This window comes from Erinaceus europaeus, chromosome 9 (genome assembly GCF_950295315.1).
Source record: "Erinaceus europaeus chromosome 9, mEriEur2.1, whole genome shotgun sequence".
NCBI classification, from domain to species: domain Eukaryota; kingdom Metazoa; phylum Chordata; class Mammalia; order Eulipotyphla; family Erinaceidae; genus Erinaceus; species Erinaceus europaeus.
Window position 1 is genome coordinate 23779195 of NC_080170.1, and position 18755 is coordinate 23797949.

The 18755-nt window shown below is 37.5% G+C and overlaps 1 protein-coding gene across 6 annotated transcripts in view; it reads left to right on the plus strand.

The window, feature by feature from the left end:
• HLTF (helicase like transcription factor) overlaps window positions 1–18755 on the plus strand; it is a 54506-nt gene that overhangs the window by 4547 nt on the left and 31204 nt on the right. For all 6 annotated transcript variants that reach the window (XM_016185999.2, XM_016186000.2, XM_016185998.2 and 3 more), the window contains exons 3-10: window positions 5292–5458; window positions 7025–7158; window positions 8469–8566; window positions 11455–11529; window positions 11914–12105; window positions 12992–13087; window positions 16786–16861; window positions 18084–18177. In XM_016185999.2, the coding sequence (XP_016041485.1) occupies window positions 5292–5458; window positions 7025–7158; window positions 8469–8566; window positions 11455–11529; window positions 11914–12105; window positions 12992–13087; window positions 16786–16861; window positions 18084–18177 (932 nt within the window). The remainder of the gene's footprint in view (window positions 1–5291; window positions 5459–7024; window positions 7159–8468; window positions 8567–11454; window positions 11530–11913; window positions 12106–12991; window positions 13088–16785; window positions 16862–18083; window positions 18178–18755) is intronic.

An 18755-nucleotide genomic window follows, 5' to 3' on the forward strand; every position in this document is an offset into this window, starting at 1 on the left:
GGAAGGTCTGGCTTCTGTAATTGCTTCCCCGCTGAACATGGGTGTTGACTGGTCGGTCCATACTCCCAGTCTGCCTCTCTCTTTCCCTAGTAGGGTGGGTCTCTGGGGAAGCGGAGCCCCAGGACACATTGGTGGGAACTTCAGTCCAGGGAATCCTGGCCGGCATCCTGATGGCATCTGGAACCTGGTGGCTGAAAAGAGAGTTAACATACAAAGCCAAAAAAATTGTAGAGCAATCATGGACCCAAAGGTTGGAATAGTGGAGAGGAAGTGTTAGGGGGTACTCACTGCAAACTCTAGTGTACTTCTGCTTTCAGGTATATATTTTGCACTAGTTTATGGATATGTGTGAACATATGCTCTATCTCATGGAACCTGGTCTATATCTAGGTTTTGGGACTTTGTTAAGATGTGAACCACCTGGGATGGAATTAGAGAATACTATGAAAGGAAAGGTCTCACCCAAGTAATGAAGCTGAAGGGTTGTCATTCCACACCTGAAGTCTCTGGACACAGTCTGAGCTGAAGCATGTTGAGGTGGCAGTTGTTCAGTTGATTAGGTTGTGATCGGCAGATGCAATATTATTTGATATGAATTGGGAGAGGCATATGGGAAAGTGGGCCCTACCCTAAGGTTCTAGGACTAGGGGAAATATAGGCTCTATAGTGGAAATATGAGGTTCCTGCTGTCTTAGGGTTCAAAAAGACAATGGTTAGTTATTGTTATCATCACATTATTTGGTAATTGGGTTAACCTTGAAGAGTCCCTTTGTTAGGGTTTGCTGTATAGTACCCAGTATCTTGTATATAGCTGTGCCACCGGTTGCTTCTGATCTGTTTGGTCTAGGCTTTTGAGAGAGTCCTCATATCAAAGACACAGCCTATATATTAAAAAGACTCAGTCTGTGTTTTTAAAACATGAATTTGTGTGTATCAGGGGGAAGAAATTAGTCAAAGAACTGTGATGTCTTCCCTCTCCTTGTGGGAGGGGAAGCTCAAATAAGGGAGAAGGCACAGAATTGTGGTGGCAGCATGGAACTATATCTCTATAATCTTAAGATATTATAAACTAGTATTAAATCACTAATAAAAATAAAGCATTCTCTTTAGTATGATATTAGGAATACCCTTTCATGTCAATAAAAATCTGTATTGCACTTTTATTTTTTCATGCCGTTGGACACTTTGGGGTTGATCATTATTATGAAAAATTCAATAAAGTTAGAGTGTTTTAAGAATCTAGTGCTAATTAGTTTCTATTTAGTTTTAATAATGTGTGAACACTTTGCTTATATATAGTTCTGTTTCGCTTCTCACTTTGTTAATGCTGTTATCATTACAAGTAATAGTATCTATATTGTATATTTACATGTTTAGGGTTGTTTTACCTTTTAAATTACAAAAAGTTAAAACCAAAGCATGCTCCCTCTTTCATACTTAACCTGTGTTTCTTTCTTTACCCAGCTCTAGATTATTAATGGTTCTCCATTAATAACTACTATAGGATACTATAGGATAGGTCTGCTAGTTTTTTTCTGGGGATGTCTTCTTCATTTATGATGGACAGTTTTTCTAGATACAGATTTTTTTAAATTTGATTATCAGTAGGTTACAAGACTGTAAGATTACAGTGTATAGTCCCACACCACACCCACCACCGCAGTTCTGTATCCCCACCATCCCACCTCCTGAAGATAAGTGCAAGTCTTAGAAATGCTTTGCTTCCTTTTTTCCCTTCAAATTTATGTACAGATACAGAATGCTTTTTTTTTTTTTTTAATTTTATTAGTGATTTACAAAATTACATGTCAATGGGTATAATTCCACTCCATTCCCACTACCAGGGTTCTGAATCTTCAGTCTCCCCACTGTAATCCACCACAGTTCCCCTAAGGTTGTAGACATGGGCCAACCATCATCTCTACAGCTATCTGTCTACATTTATACATAAGTGCCCCCTTTTTCTTCCTGATCAATCTTCTCTTTCCCTTCAAGACTTTCACAGGGTAATATTGGAATAATTACTAAAGCTAAGAAAACACTTATATCAAAGTGCAAATAACTGGGAGCCGGGCGGTGGCGCAGTGGGTTAAGCGCACCTGGCGCAAAGTGCAAGGACTGGCATAGGGATCCGGGTTCAAGCCCCCAGCTCCCCACCTGCAGGGGAGTCACTTCACAGGCGGTGAAGCAGGTCTGCAGGTATCTGTCTTTCCCTCTCTCTGTCTTCTCCTCCTCTCTCTATTTCTCTCTGTCCTATCCAACAACAACAACCTCAATAACCACAACAATGTTAAACAATAAAGGCAACAAAAGGGAAAATTTAAAAAAAAGTGTAAATAACCAGAGTGTTAAAATAAAAAAAAAAAAAACTACTATGTGTGTGTGTGTGTGTGTGTGTGTGTGTGTGTTTTATTTTTCCCTGAGTACTGTTCATCTCTGGCTTACGGTAGTTTAGGGATTCATTTTGGGACTTTGAAGTGTCAGGCATGATAGAATTATTGCATAGCTACTGTGCCATCTCCTCTGACCCATTAGAGTTTATTTTAAAGCTAAAAGTAAAAAGAGTAGTAGGGCATGGGAGATAGCCTAATAGTTATGCAAACAGACATTCATGCTTGTGCCAGGTTCAATCCCTTGCACCAACATAAGCCAGAGCTGAGCAGTGCTCTAGAAAAAGCTTTATTTATTATTTTTTTTGAATAAGCACAATACAAGTTATTAGAATTATCCTCCTGTCTTACTCACCAGTTTTGTCATTGTAATCATAAGCTTTGTCATGTTGATAACTGGTAGAGTTTCTGGCACGTAGTGAAGTCTCATACCACTTTTGGAAGGTGCATTTTCCCCCAAGGTGTCTCTGAATTTGGGTTCCATCCTGGTCGTTGTACAATTTTAAAATAGTGCAGTTTTACCATGATGTGTTGAGTTATGGTGATATAGCCTCTGTGTAGTTCGAACCTATGATAGAAACCATGGAATTGAACACAGTTGGCTCCCAGATCTCAAGCATGTAGGGAGCAGACACCTGTGATAGAACTAGGACACTTGTTTCTGGGTCCTCACCTGCACCATCCCAGCTGTGTGCCTTTCACATTGGCACAGAATATCAGTCTATTCCCATGATGCTAGTCTTATTTTTTTATATACATTTATTTATTTTGGATAGAATCAGAAATTGAGAGAGGAGATGGTTAGAGCAGCACTGCTTCACCTCGTGTGAACCTTCTTCCCCCTTACAAGTAGGGACCAGGGGCTTGTGCATTGTAACTCATTAATGTACTCCGCCAGGTGTGCCGCCACCACCTGACCCCTGATGTTAGTCTTGTTTAGGATCTCTTGTCCGTAGTTAATTGCTCCTTTTGTTGTCAACTAGGCTCTTTTCAGCGTTTGATTGGGACGTGTCTGGATTTGGGTATCTGAGTATGTTTTTTCTACCTGCTTAGCTCCCTTCCTGAACTCATTTGATGCCTTTTCACATTTCTTCATTCTTTACTCTTTATGTTCTTCGGACTATGATTTCACTTGACCAGTCTTCAGCTTCATTCACTCTTTCCTCTCTGCTCATATCTGCTGTCAAGCTTCTCTAGTGATTTTATGATGTTAGTTGTACTTTTCTGGTTCCAGACATTTTTTTTGTGAGGCATAGTTTTTATATTTTCTTTTCTTTTTTGTTAAAGATTTTATTTATTTATGAGAAAGATAGGAGGAGAGAGAAAGAACCAGACATCACTGGCATATGTGCTGCCGGGGATCAAACTCGGGACCTCATACTTGAAAGTCCAAAGCTTTATCACTGCACCGCCTCCCAGACCACTATATTTTCTTTTAATTCTTTAGTTACGAAGTACTTTGCAAACTTTTTAAAATTTACTGTTTGTTTGTTTGTTTATTTATTTATTTGCTTAGTTGATCAGACATCTGAATTTCCTTAGGGGTAGTTGATATTGATAACTCTTCCTATGTTTGACAGTAGATTCTTATTTGCATGTCTCGTTTTCTTGTTGAAAAGTGGACCTTTTATGCAGTGCCTTGGAACTAACTCAGGTCCACCTCAGGCAGGTTTTTTTTGGGGGGGTCAAGTGGCATTAGAGGATGGCACTGGTTGAAGTCTGGATGTATTTTCTTATTCCAGCTACATTCTGGTTATAATTGATTTCTTTTTTGTCTTTTAAGAATCTGGAGAATCTAGACTTCGCAGCTAGCCTATTGGGTTCTTTTCCTTGCTCTGCTACAGATTTGCTTTACATCCCTGGGCAAGTTACTTAACTTTCATGTGCTTTACTTTCTGCGGTTATCAAGTGGGGATAATGATAGTACCTGCCAGTGGGTTTGTAAAGCTTGAAATGGGTAATCTATATGATGGACATAAGGTCCAGGACTCACTTTTTTTTTTTTTTAAATGCCAGTGAGCAATAACCCTAACAGAATGAGTGAATCCAAGGAAATATTTCTTATATGCACTATCTTTTTAAATAGGAATTCTTTTTTAAAATTCTATTTATTTATTGGATAGATACAGTCAGAAATCAAGAGGGAAGGGAGTGATAGATACCTACTGTAACACTGCTTCACCACTCACAAAGCTTTTTCCCTGCATGTAGGGACTGGGGGCTTGAACCCGGGTCCTTGTGCATTGTAACGTGTGTTTAACCAGGTGCACGACCACCTGGCCCCTTATCACTTTTATATAACTTTTTATTTGTTATTAATAGTATGCTACAAGATTGTAAGATCACAGTGTATGGTTCCACACCACACCCACCACTGCAGTACTGTATCTCCACCCTTCCAAAGATAACCACCAGAGTTCTCACAAGTCTTACAGTTTGCTTGTTTCTGTTTTGTTTGGACTTATTTTATAATAGTTTTTGGCAAGTTCATATAAATCAGATCTCTAGATTGCACATGTTATTGAAACTGGTAGTTGTCTTTCATCTCTACTTACTTTGCTAAGCAATCACCTCAGTCCCAAAGGACTCAGTATCATCTATTTTGATTGCAGAGTAGTAGTCCATGGAATATATATTCCATAACTTCTTTAGCCACTCGTTCGTTGATGGGCATTTAGGCTGCTTCCATTCTGGCTATTGGGAATAATACAGCTATGAATATCGGGTGCATATGTCCCTTTGAATTCATGCTTGAGTGTCCACAGGATAAATGCCTAAATGTGGCATTATATGCATTGTTATCTAACAGACGTTGAAGATGAATAAAAATTTCAAGAATAGCAAATCAAAGTATTATTGTACATTTGCTATTTATAATGTTGTCTTTATTATTTTCATTAGGTTAATAATAATGAAATGGTTGCATTACAACGAGAACCCAATAACCCCTATGATAAGAATGCAATCAAAGTAAACAATGTGAATGGAAATCAGGTTGGCCATTTAAAGAAGGACCTTGCAGCTGCTTTGGCCTATATCATGGACAACAAGTTAGCACAGATTGAAGGGTAATGTACTTTAAGAGTTTATTTTTAATCTTTGTGAATTGTAGTGATCTTTGGATTTGTTACCACGACAACTTCTATCAATGTCACTTCTGTTATATGTTTAGTGTTTTAATTTTCCTCTTGTCTGTTGTACTACTCTAGCTATCATATAGCTATTCTCCCATTCTCCTGTCAAAATAGCATCAAGAAAGGGAGGCTTTGATTTAAATATTAGGACGTCTATAACATGTCTTTTAGTGCATAGATTTGAGAGTTCGAAAATATTTAGAATCAGAGGTTATAAAACCTGGGAACCTGTGACCAGAGAAACATTTGAGCTTCATCTTATCTTTACAGTAATTACAGCTTTTAATAATTTCTGATATTTAAATGTCTAGTTATGTTTTATATTAACATCCATCCTACAAGGAAATACACTTCCACACATATAAATTATTTAGAAAGATTTCTCTTGACAAAGGAGATCTGATGGCAGCCAGAGAAATAGCTTACCCTGGGTATGGTGTATGCTTCACCATGTGCATGACCCGGATTAGAACTGTGGGACCAGGGGAAGGGCTGGAGCTGCGGTGTTTCTCCCTCTGTCATTTCTTTTTGTCTGAATAAGAGTGGGCCGGGGAACAGCAATCTCCCAAACAGAAATGGAAGCTCTGGTAATCCTAGACCCTCGTTTTTACATGGCATCAGTTGATTGGAGCTGCCTCACAACTGTTGCTTTAGGCATGCATACACTTTGCGCTCGACCTCTTCATTTTTCTTTTTCTGTTTTTAAACTCCTAGTCTCAGTTACCTTTTCTGTTTGGGCATTGTGTGTGTTCTAAATTTAAAAATAATATATATGTACATAATAAATATAATATATGTGCATAATAAATATATATGTACATATCTTGTTTTGTTTTAATCAGAGAAAAAGATAGAGACAGAGAGAGACTAGAACACTGCTCAGTTATGACTTACAGTGGTGTGGAGGATTGAATTTGGGATTTTGGAGCCTCAGGCTTGAAAGTCTTTTTACAGAACCATTATGCTATCTCCCCCCTTCCCCACCCTGTGATCTTGATTTCTAAGCATGGAATGTAAGGGTGAGTTTGCAAGTTAGCTGCTCAGCGGTGTCTTTTCATTTATTTCCTGCTTTCTCAGTTCACGTTTTTCAGGTATTGAGTATAAATTTTTACAGAACCCCGAGTAAGAATTAGTTTGTGCAGATCATTTTCTCAGAATGAATTGCTAACTTTGTTGGTTCTGAATATTGAACGGTTTACCATGTCAATTAAACAGACTAATTTGGCTATTTTGTGGTTTTGGGGGTAGGCTAGTTTTGCATAATAAACACTCCTTTATCCCGTCATAGGGCTGTGTGTGTGTGTGTGTGTGTGTGTGTGTGTGTGTGTGTCCGTGTCCTCTAGAACCACTTTTCTGATTGTTGCTGACCCTACTCTCCTCCATCTCATTCTTGTTTGTCCAAAAGTTCCTTCCATGCCAAATTTGAACTCTTAAGTCTTAGGATGTTTAACAGATTCTTAATGGGAATTTTTAATTTCACTTTTCTTTTAATTATTTTAGGGTAGTTCCTTTTGGTGCAAACAATGCTTTTACTATGCCTCTGCAAATGACTTTCTGGGGAAAAGAAGAAAACAGAAAAGCTGTTTTAGATCAGTTGAAGAAACATGGATTTAAATTGGGTCCTGCACCAAAAAGTAAGTACAGGGCTTAAAGTACTATTATTTTGATTTTTTTAAAAACTTTTTTTATTATCTTTATTTATGTGACAGTCAGAAATCAAGAGGGATATATATATATATATATATATATATTTTTTTTTTTTTTTAGAGAGAGAGAGAGAGGGACAGAGACTTGCAACACAGCTTCACCACTTGCAAAGCTGTCCCTCTACAGGTGGGGACTGAAGGTTCAAACCCTGGTCCTTGCACATTGTAACATATGTGCTCAACCAGGTGTGCCAGCATCTGGCCCCTATTTTGATATTTTAAAATGTAGGAATTGTATTTTCTTTTTGAATACTTAAATTTATTGGCTATTGAAGGTCCCAAGTTGTAAGTTTTAGGTGTTTTTTTAAGAACTGAGTTTGTTTTCTTTTTGTTTTGAATTATCTATAGATTCATAATAACTTGAGCTCACAGTATATGCCCACACATCCCTCCCCCTCACCCATGTACAGAGAGATGCTGAACTCCCTGCTTTACTTTCCCCAGATGATAGTGTTTGGAGAACCCTGATTTCAAACTTTCTCTTTAATAAACTATAGATAAAACAAAGCCCCAGGACTGGGCAGTGGCACACCTGGTTAAGTGCTTAGGTTGCCATACGAAAGACCCAGGTTCAAACCTCTGCTCCCCACCCACAGGGGAAGCTCTTCAAGGGGTGAAGCAAGTACTGCCGGTTTCTGTCTTTCTCCCTTACAGTCTCACCCTCCCCTCTCAATTTCTCTCTGTCCTTTCGAAAAGTAAAATAAAAGAATGTCCCGGTAGGGGGTGAAAAAGCATTGTTGATGTGGCAAACGTTGGATCAAATAGTGTGTAATTTTAGAGTAAGATCTGTTTTAAATGACTTGGAATTTAGGGTTTGTTTGTTTTGTTTTTTATAATTTCACTAGGGAAATATGATTTACATGACAGTTGTTGACACATTGGCATAATCTTTCACCTTCTGGTAATACTGTCTATACCATGTCCACCACCAACACAAGTCCCTCTTCACCATTATGCACTGGATATCTGATAGCCTGCCCCGATCTGCCCCAGTCCAGTTTTTGATAGTTTTTAAAGAAGCACAATGTCACTGTGGCACATGTGGTACCAGGAACCAAAATTGGAACCTTATGCTTATAAGGCAGAGCTCTACCCTGGTATGGGCTTTGAAGATAGTGTTAAAATGTTAAGGGGATTGCCCATAGACAAATTATTATAGACAAATTTTCAAAGCCACTTCCCCAAAGATAACTTGTTTTGTTTAATGGTTTTCCTCTCTTCATTTTATAATTTTTTAGCTGTAGGATTTGCTTTGGAAGGTGGTTGGGGCTCTGGAAGAGCTGGCCCAAGCTATAGTATGCCAGTCCATGCCGCAGTCCAGATGACAACTGAACAGGTGTGCTTGTCTCTTACTGTGAACCTAAAAAAATGAAGATTGATGTTTAAAGGAGTTTGATAAATATGACAGATATGAAACATGTTACAGAGTAAATAAAAATGTATGGGGAACATTTCTATTCTTTGTCTGATTTGTAGTCTGGGATACTGTTAGGCTGATCTGAAATAAAAGGATACAAAGTAGCTATTGTAAACTACAAAACCATGCCTTTGTCTGTTTGTATCAGCAAAGTTAAAGCCCATTTATGTTCTGATTGTAGTTACTACATTTCCCCTGTTCATTGTTAGAATGATTAGAGGCTGTGTCTCAAGGGTAAACCCCAAGTTACCACTCTTAACTTTTAATTGATTTTTTTCATGTTTGTCTTTTTATTTATTTGTTGTTAAATAATTATTTATTTATTGGTTAGAGACAGAGGATTTGAGAAGGAATGGGGAGATAGAGGAGGAGAGAGAGTGTCACCCACTACACTGCTTCACTGCTCATGAAACTTCCCCACTGCAGCTGGGGCTTGGGGGCTTGATCAGGCCTCCTCGGGCATGACTGTAGCATGTGCACTCAACTGCATCCAACCCTGCCCAGCTCTTTATGTTTCTTAAAATTTCTTCAGTCACTGCATAGCCTTGACTTTGCAGAAGTTTAAGTGCCAAATATAGTACACAGTCAAATTACACTAGGATGAGGAAGCTTTAATATTATTGTTTCTCTTTTTCTTTCTTTCTTTCTTTTTTTTTTTTTTTTTGCCATCAGGCCTACATTATTCCTGGTGGCTAAATTTTTCTTCCTTTTCTGATAGAGACAGAAATAGGGAGAGAGTGCAGGAGAAAGAGAGAGACAATGGAAGCGCTGCTCCACAAGCTTGTGAAGTCTCCCCTCTGCAGCTGGGGGGTCTGGAAGCCAGGTCTTCATGCATGGTAACACACATGCTTCCTGGCACATGTGCTACTGCCATTTAATGGGATTCTTTTGGGTTACTGCGTATTTGCTCATTTACGAAAGCGGCCATGTCAAATTTATGTTGTTCTAACTGGTTATGTAATTATATATATATATATATATATATATATATATACTTAAAAACATACTGTTTATATATTTATGATGATGCTGATAATTTTTTTTTTTTATGATTATAATTTTTTTTTTATTGGCACCAGGTCATTGCTGGGGCTCTGTGCCGTCACTAATGAGTCCACCACCACTCCCAGTGGTCATATTTTCCTTTTTTTTTTTTTCTATTTATTTTTTCCCCCTTTTTTGCCCTTATTGTTTCATTGTTGTTGTGGTTATTATTATTGTTGTTGTTGTTGATGTCCTTGTTTTTGGATAGGACAGAGAGATGGGGAAGACAGAGGGGGAGAGAAAGGTAGACACCTGCAGACCTGCTTCACCGCTTGTGAAGTGATTCCCCTGCAGGTGGGGAGCCAGGGCTCGAACCCAGATCCTTAAGCCGGTCCTTGCACTTTGTGCCACGTACTCTTAACCTGCTACGCTACCGCCAGGCTCCCTTTCTTTCTATTTCTTTTATTTAACAGAACAGAGAGAAATTGAGAGGGATGGGGGTTGATAAAGCGGGAGAGAGAAAGATAGACACCTGCAGGCCTGCTTCATTGCTTGTGAAGCGACTCCCCTGCAGGTGGGGAGCAGGGCCTCCAATCTGGCTTCTTGTGCATAGTAATATGTGCACTTAACTGGATGTGCCACTCACTACTTGCCCCCCCCCCCCAAACATACTATTTCTATGTTGCTGTAATTGAACTAGATCAATGTGAAGAAACAAATGAGTAGCAACTGAAGAGAGCCCAACTAGGACTGCATGAGGCTTGTATACCTGAGGTGCCTAGTTCAATCCTCAGCACCACTTGTTCCACAGTGGTGCTTCAGCTTATCTGTTGATCTCATATGCAGCTCTCTCACATATAATAAAGAAAATGAATATTTAAAAAGCAAGTAAATAAAAAGCTAAAATAACATCAGATTGAATTCAGCCCAACATTCCATAGCACATAGCAGTTATTTTTATAATATAATAATAATGAAAAACTGTCAGACTTGAAAAAAAGTCAGATAAACCTGATAGGCTCTGCCAAAATAGCTTATGGAATACCAATTTAAAAAAAATGAATGGGGCTGAGTGGTGGTACACCTGTTTGAACACACAGGTTGGAGTGTACAAGGACCTGGGTTCAAGCCCCTGGTACCCACCTGCAGAGGGAAAGCTTTGCAAGTGGTAAAGCAGGGTTGCAGGTGTCTCTCTGTCTCTCTCCCTCTCTGTCACCCCTCCCCTCTTGATTTTTAGCTGTCTCTACCCAGTAAATAAAGATAATAAAAAAATTAATTGCATAAACCACCTTGGAGGCACTCTGAATTTAATTAACTTCCCTGATTTTATAGGAATATGGAAAAAAAATTAAAAATTTAAGCGTCTTGGTGTTCGGTGGTGGTGTACCTGGTTGAGTGCATGTATTACAGTGCATAAGGACCTGCGTTCAAACTACTAATCCCCACTATAGCTGGGAAGCTTCACAAGCAGTAGAGTTTTGTAGGAATCTTCCCTTACCCCAAACTCCCTTTTCCCTTTCAACTTCACTGTCTCTATTCAAAAAGAAAATAAAAAAGGTAATTGACTTGCTCAAATTTTCATTAGGTTTATTTATGACAGCTGTGACTGAAACCCAGGATTTTCAGGTCTCTACCCTATATTAACAATTTACCTCTTAAACTTAAAGCACCTATTCATACTACTTAAAGTGAGCAGTCTGGTATCTGAAAGAATTTCTGTCCTCATTGTTATTTCTTTTAGTTAATTAAATTACTTGAAGTCACTGAATTAAATAATTACTGTTTTCACTGATTTTTTTTTCCCTTGTTGCTCTTTATTGTAGCTTAAAACAGAATTTGACAAATTATTTGAAGACTTAAAGGAAGATGATAAAACTCATGAAATGGAACCAGCTGAGGTAGTGAGCCATATTTTGTAATTGTGTTTTCAGTTTCGGTGGCAGAGAGGTGGCTCAGAAGATTGAGTCCATGGGTGTGAGGTGCTGGTTTTAGTCCCTGGCACTATAAGAGAGCAAAAACAGGTGGCATTTCATGGGTTGGTGGTGTTCTGGTTTCTCGTCTTTCTTTTCTTTCTCATCCTCTGGCATGGAAATAAAATTAAGAATTGGGTTGTGGATGTGACTTCACATTCAGTCTCTGGCACTACATTAAAAAAAAAATTATCTAGAATTTTTAGATGTGATGTTAGTCTTTGAAAATTGCACAGTAGGCTTTTTAGGTTCCACATGTGGAAACAGAACGGGTTCACTGTATTCTGTTCATGATTTTCCTTTTATTTACAGGCTATTGAAACACCACTGCTCCCACATCAAAAACAAGCTCTAGCTTGGATGGTTTCTCGGGAAAATAGTAAAGAACTTCCACCATTCTGGGAACAGCGAAATGATCTATACTATAACACCATCACCAATTTTTCTGAGAAGGACCGACCAGAAAATGTCCATGGAGGAATTTTAGCTGATGATATGGGTTTGGTAATTGATACTTTTTCTTGAATTAGTAACATTTTATTTGGTAACTGATTTTGTAGACTGTAATATTGAAATACAGAAATCTGCTGGTAGCTATTTGGGACTAGATTTTATTTTCAGTATAGGAGAGTTTTTTTTTTTTTTTTTTTTTTTCTTCTCCATGGGTTTTCACTTGTAGTAATGCTTCTTTCTTCTTTTTGGTTTCTTGATTTACAGTTAATTAGCAGGTGATATAAACATAGATCTCCTATTTTTATTTTAAAATTCTAGATAGCTTATCATTCTTGAGTTTTCTTAAAAGGAAAGACTATTTTAAGAAATTCTTTTTTCAAAAAAGGAAATTCTGTCAAATATATCACGATATGGTTGTAGTTTCTTGAAGTAGTTGAAGGCTAAATGAGATGTTTTAGAACAGCACTTAGTAAGATGGTGTTTCTCAGAGGTGCTGTATTTTATAGATTAAATTATTAATTCATATTGATGTAGTGTGGGGGAACATTTCCCAATTTGATCAGTGACTTAAATTTTTTTTAAAAAGATTTTTCTTAATATTTATTTCCTTTTTGTTCCCTTGTTGTTTTTGTAGTTATTATTGTTATTGATGTTGGCATTGTTGGATAGGACAGAGAGAAATGGAGAGAGGAGGGGAAGACAGGAAGGAGGAGAGAAAGATAGACATTGGCAGACCTGCTTCACCGCTTGTGAAGCGACTCCCCTGCAGGTGGGGAGCTGGGGGCTTGAACCAGGATCTTCATGCTGCCAGACTCCCTGATCAGTGACTTTCTATTATTAAATTTATGTTTATTTAATATAACAAGTAGTTCATTTCTGTGTTTTTGCATACTACTTGATAACTGACTTGACTAAAATTTTCTTCCCCATTTTAAAGGGCAAAACTCTTACAGCTATTGCTGTAATTCTTACCAACTTTCACGATGGCAAACCTCTTCCAGTTGAAAGAATTAAAAAGAACCAGCTGAAGAAGGTAAAGTATTACTGTGTTTTCTCTAAATTCTCTGATCTATTTTTAAACTCTTTAATTTGACATTGAGAAGGTGTCTCGGCATAGTGTAGGTCTTGCAAACACGGAGCCCAAGGCTCAATCCCAAACACTACATATGCTGCACCGATGACTTGGATGTCTCTCTCTCCTATAAAATACATAAACGCATCTTTAAAATACTTTAAATTTTGCTATTAAAAATAATTGCCGGGGAGTCGGGCTATAGCGCAGCGGGTTAAGCGCAGGTGGCGAAAAGCACAAGGACTGGCGTAAGGATCCCGGTTCGAACCCCGGCTCCCCACCTGCAGGGGAGTCACTTCACAGGCGGTGAAGCAGGTCTGCAGGTGTCTTTCTCTCCTCCTCTCTGTCTTCCCCTCCTCTCTCCATTTCTCTCTGTCCTATCCAACAACGACAACAACAATAATAATAACTACAACAATAAAACAACAAGGGCAACAAAAGGGAATAAATAAAATAAATTAAAAAAAGTAATTGCCAAAAATTGATAATACCCAGTATTTTTAGAGGTGTGATCAGTGGCCCCTCTCATGTATTTGCTGGTAAGACTGAATGTTGGCACCTCATTCTTGGCACGGTTTGGTAACAGGTATCCAGACCCTTACAAGTGTTTGTAACCTTGGACTCCAAAATGTCATTTCAAAGAAACCATCTAAAGAAGTTATCAGAAATGCGTTTTTTAAAGCTAAAAGTAAAAATTTTTTAACTTCCCCTGTGTTATTTTTAAAGATAGAAAATTTGAAACCGAAGGTGACACCTATGATTTAGCCATAACATTAAATAGGTACTTGTAAAGTCCTGCTTTTGAAGAATACTTTCATGATTTCTTTATTAATTCAAAATAAAAAGTGCTAATAGTCTTGAGTTTTCAATTTGTGAATACATACTTTGTATGTTTAAGTGAAGTAACACACTATGTGTTAAAATGTTAATAGAAATAATCATGTGCTTGTAGTGAAGGCATAGGTGAATCTCTTGATCATTTATGTCGATATACTTATTCATATATTGTGTAGCATGTGCTACATTATTTTATGTTCATTTCCTGAGAATTAAAATATAGTTTAATGGAAAAATAACTTGCTGGAATTGAACAGCTATTTATTCTCATCTGAAAATCTGTAGAATTTAAGGTGGGAAATAACTAAGCAAATTACTTGCTTAAATATCTTCTTTGAACTTTTCTGATTTCTTAGTTTTCAAAGAATCTGTGCATCAGTTTGCTAACACTGCTTGTTGAAATTTTGTCTTACTGTTTTCTCTATTTAGTTCCAATTCCAAGAACTCTTTCTACTCTTTTTTTTTTAATTGGTGGGATTGATGCTTTACAGTATATACAGTAAATATATGTATAAAATTTATTAATTTTCTGAAGAATACTATCACCCCAGACTAGATCCTCTCTGCTGTCTTGCACTAGGACCTGAAAACCCTGCTCCCAGAGTCCTTTATTTTGGTGCAATACACCAAAACCCAGTCCAAGTTCTACTTTTGTGTTTTCCCTTTCTGTCCTTATTTCTTAACTTCTGTCCGTGAGTCATATCATCCCATATTCATCTTTCTCTTTCTGATTTATCTCACTTAACATTCCTTCAAGCTCCATCCAAGATGAGGTGAAGACAAATTCATTATTCTTTTTTTAAAAAAGCTTTTAAAAATATTTATTTATTTCCTCTTTTGTTGCCCTTGTTGTTTTATTGTTGTAGTTATTGTTATTGATGTCTTCCTTGTTAGATAGGACAGAGAAATGGAGAGAGATGGGGAAGATAGAGAGGGGGAGAGAAAGATAGACACCTGCAGCCCTGCTTCACCGCCTATGAAGCGACTCCCCTGCACGTGGGGAGCCAGGGCTTGAACTGGGATCCTTAGGCCTATCCTTGCACTTCACGCCACATGCACTTAACCTGCTGCTACCGCCTGTCTCCCAAATTCATTAGTCTTTAATAGCTGAGTAGTATTTGTGGTCCGGGAGGTGGCGCAGTACTTAAGGCATTGGACTCTTAAGCATGAGGTCCTGCCTGAGTTCCATCCCTGGCAGCACATGTACCAGAGTGATGTCTGTTTCTTTCTCTCTCTCTTCCTAACCCTCTCATTAATAAATAAATAAAATATTTAAAAAAGTAAAAAAAAAATAGCTGTGTAGTATTCCATTGTGTATATAGATAATAACTTCCTTAACCACTCAGCTGTTGTTGTAATCTAGGTTACTTCCAAGTTTTGGCTACTACAAATTGTGTTTCTATGAACATAGGTATACACAGATCTTTTTGGATGGATGTGTTTGATTCCTTAGGATATATTCCCAGGAGAGGAATTGCGAGGTAATAGGGTAGGTCCACTGAGAGTTCTCCAAATTGTTCTCCACGGGAGTTGGAGGAGTTTACATTCTCACCAGCAGTGCAGAAGGATTTAAAAATCCCCTGCAACCTCTCATCATTTGTTGTTACTGTCCTTTCTTGTGTATAACATTTTTACTGTCATGAAGTGGTATCTCATTGTTGTCTTTATTTGCATTTCTCTGACAATCGATCACCTTGAGCATTTTTTCATGTCTGCTGGCCTTTTGGATCTCTTTATTAGTGAATCTTCTGTTCATGTCTTCTCCCCACTTTTGGATAGGGCTTTTTTTTGTTGTTGTTGTTGCTAAATGTGGTGAGTTCCTTATATATTTTGGTTATTAGTTTTTGTCTGATGTATAACATGTAAAGACCTCCCAAAATTTATTAAGGAGCCTCTTTGGGTGGTAGATCAACTTTTATTAAGAATTTAGCTCAGTTGCAGTGTCTTGAGATTCAATTTTCTTTCCTAAATAGACCAGAGCTTGACTTCTTGTTTTCAACCGTGAGGTCCTGAGTTCAATCCCCAGCAGCACATGGACCAGAGTGATGTCTGGTTCTTTCTCTCTGCTTATCTTTCTCATGAATAAATAGATTCTATTTATTTATTTGATAAAGACAGAGAGAAATTGAGAGGGAAGGTGGAGGTAGAAAGGGGGAAAGACAGACACCTGTAGCCTTGCTTCACCACTTGTGAAGCTTTCCCCCTGCAGGTGGGGAACAGAGGCTTTAACCTGGATCCTTGGGCACTGTGATGTGTGCACTTAAACAGCTGAGCCACTACCTGGCGCCTAATAAATAAATTCTTAAAAAAAAAAAAGCAGACTGAAGAACCTTTAAAATATAGAAAAGAAAAAGAAAACCATTGGTGGAGAGGATGGAGGTGCTCTGGGACCTGTACTATTGCATCTTCAGAACCTCAGACAAAATGGACAATATTGGTGGTTATCTCATTGACTGTCTGTATTTACGGATTAGGAACTCTTGGTTGAAAATTTATGGTCTGAAAATTTTAACTCTATAGTACATTTTACTTCAGAAATATTCCTTACAGTAACTAGTATATCATTCATAATTGAGATTTATGCTTTGTATTCGTGCTGAAAAGTTGCAGACTTAATTAGTTTTCCTTTTGTGAGATACCTGTGGAAAAAAATGACATGAGCTTTTACATAATTTTTTCTTTTTAAATGAATTCACCACTCCTTGTTGCTCCAGAATGGGGTAGTAATTTTTATTTTGTAATGTAATGTAAATAGACGTACATTTTAACTTTATTTACAACCAGTAGCAATACTATATCAGAAATGTCCTTTTTAAATCTAGGAATGTAATGTTAAGGATGACTCTTTGAAGCTTGGAGGAAGCAATACCAGTGAAAAGGCAGAAGGTCTGTTCAAAGGTAAACATTAATTTTGAATATGGCCTCATATTTGACTTAGATTTTTCCAGTTTATTATATCTATGTAGCCTGGCTTTGAATTATACAGAAATTTCATTTATCTTTTTCTAAAGAATTTTATTAGGACTGTTATTCAGGAAAAATTTCAACAGGGAAATGATGTCCTACTACACCAGTTAGAGAAACAGGAAGAGTATTTTTGGTGGAGGAGGAGAAATTCTTTGGAAGAGGAATTAAAAGAAAAAGCAAAATAGACCAGCAGTATTTTGTTCTGGAACCTCAGAACTGTTTATGTCACATTATCTATGCATAATAACAGAGAAGGAGAGAGGAAGAGAGAACCAAATTCTGAAGTGAGTAGAAATGAAAAGAAATTTCTGGATTTATCAGTCAGTAGCCTTCTCAAAATCTGAAGATCACTTACCTAAAAATATTTCAAGGTTAAAAAAAAAAAAAAAACCAAGATTTGAATGTAGCCACTGTATACATTTTTTTTCTTTTGGCTTCATTTCAGATAGGAGAGAGAAATAGGAAATGGAGAGGTCAGCCTAGTTGAAGGTGCTTTTTGTGTTTTGGTTAGGAAGGAAATTCTGTCGGAAGAGATTTTTATCTATATTGGAGAGAATAATTTATAGGCCTATAGGAAGAAGTGAGATCAAAGAATGGGTACCAGATTTAGCATTCGAAGGAAAGGAAATAAGGCTAAGGAAAGATACAATTGAGGGGATAAAAAGATAGGAGAATTTGAATAACTCCTTAAGTACAGGTTATCTGCTTCAGAGTTAAAGGAGCTAAGAATCAAGGTAAAAGGTTCATTATAGTAAGAATTGGGTGGGAAGACACTTACAAGGATTGCTAGGTGACTGAGGCACTAGTTGAAATTTAAATAACAAAGTTTATAAAATCACCTATTGTTCATTTTTATTTAGCATCTCTTGTTTCCTTGGTGTCACTAGAAATTCAGCTAGTATAGCCAGGAAATTTAGTAGTGACAGAATGACTAGTGGAGAAAGACTAGTAGGCACAATAATGTGAAGGTATTTTTAGTGAGGAAATACTTTTTACAGGAAGCACATACAGAAAGTGACTGATTCAATGAAGGAACAAAGGAAGATATTAAAAAGTTGAACTATTGTATTGGTAAACCATGTTTTCTTAAGGATACTTGTAGTCCAAGAAAGCTTATTGATACTCTGTGTATTTGTCCTCTTCTCTGAAATAGAAACCTCTAGAGGTAGTGGAGAACCCAGTATTTCAGATGTCAAGGAAAAGAATAAACATTCCAAATCAGAATTACCTAGTTCCCGCCCCAAAAGGTAAACTTTATTATGGTTTGATTATATGTAACATGTTTTCTCCATTTCTAATACTAGGGCAAAGATAGGACCCCTATATACTACATCTTAGGTATGTAGTCTTTGTATATTTATTCTTTTATTTAAAACTTCCCAAATCACCATCACTTAAACTGGTAAGACTATTTTCATTTTATAGATGAAGTGATATTTACAAATGAAGGGAATATATATATTTTAATAATGACTGGTTTTCCCTAATACTTTACTGTTTTAATATAGTTCGACTGAGCTTTTAGCTTTTTTTTCTTTTTTTAAGTTGAACTGGAAATGCTTTATGGATTTGAGGAGAGGAAGCTAATAGTTATAGATGGCCTGACAAAAGTCCTTGTTGTGTGGCCAGGCAGCAGTGTACCTGGTAAAGCACACACACAGTGCACAAAGACCTGGTCCCCATCTAGAGGGACAAAGCTTCACAAGTGGTGCAGCAGGACTGCAGGTGTCTCTCTGTCTCTGCCCCGTCCCTCTCTACCTCCTCTTCCCTCTCAATTTCTCTCTGTCTCTATCCAATACATAAATAATACAATTTTAAAAAGTAC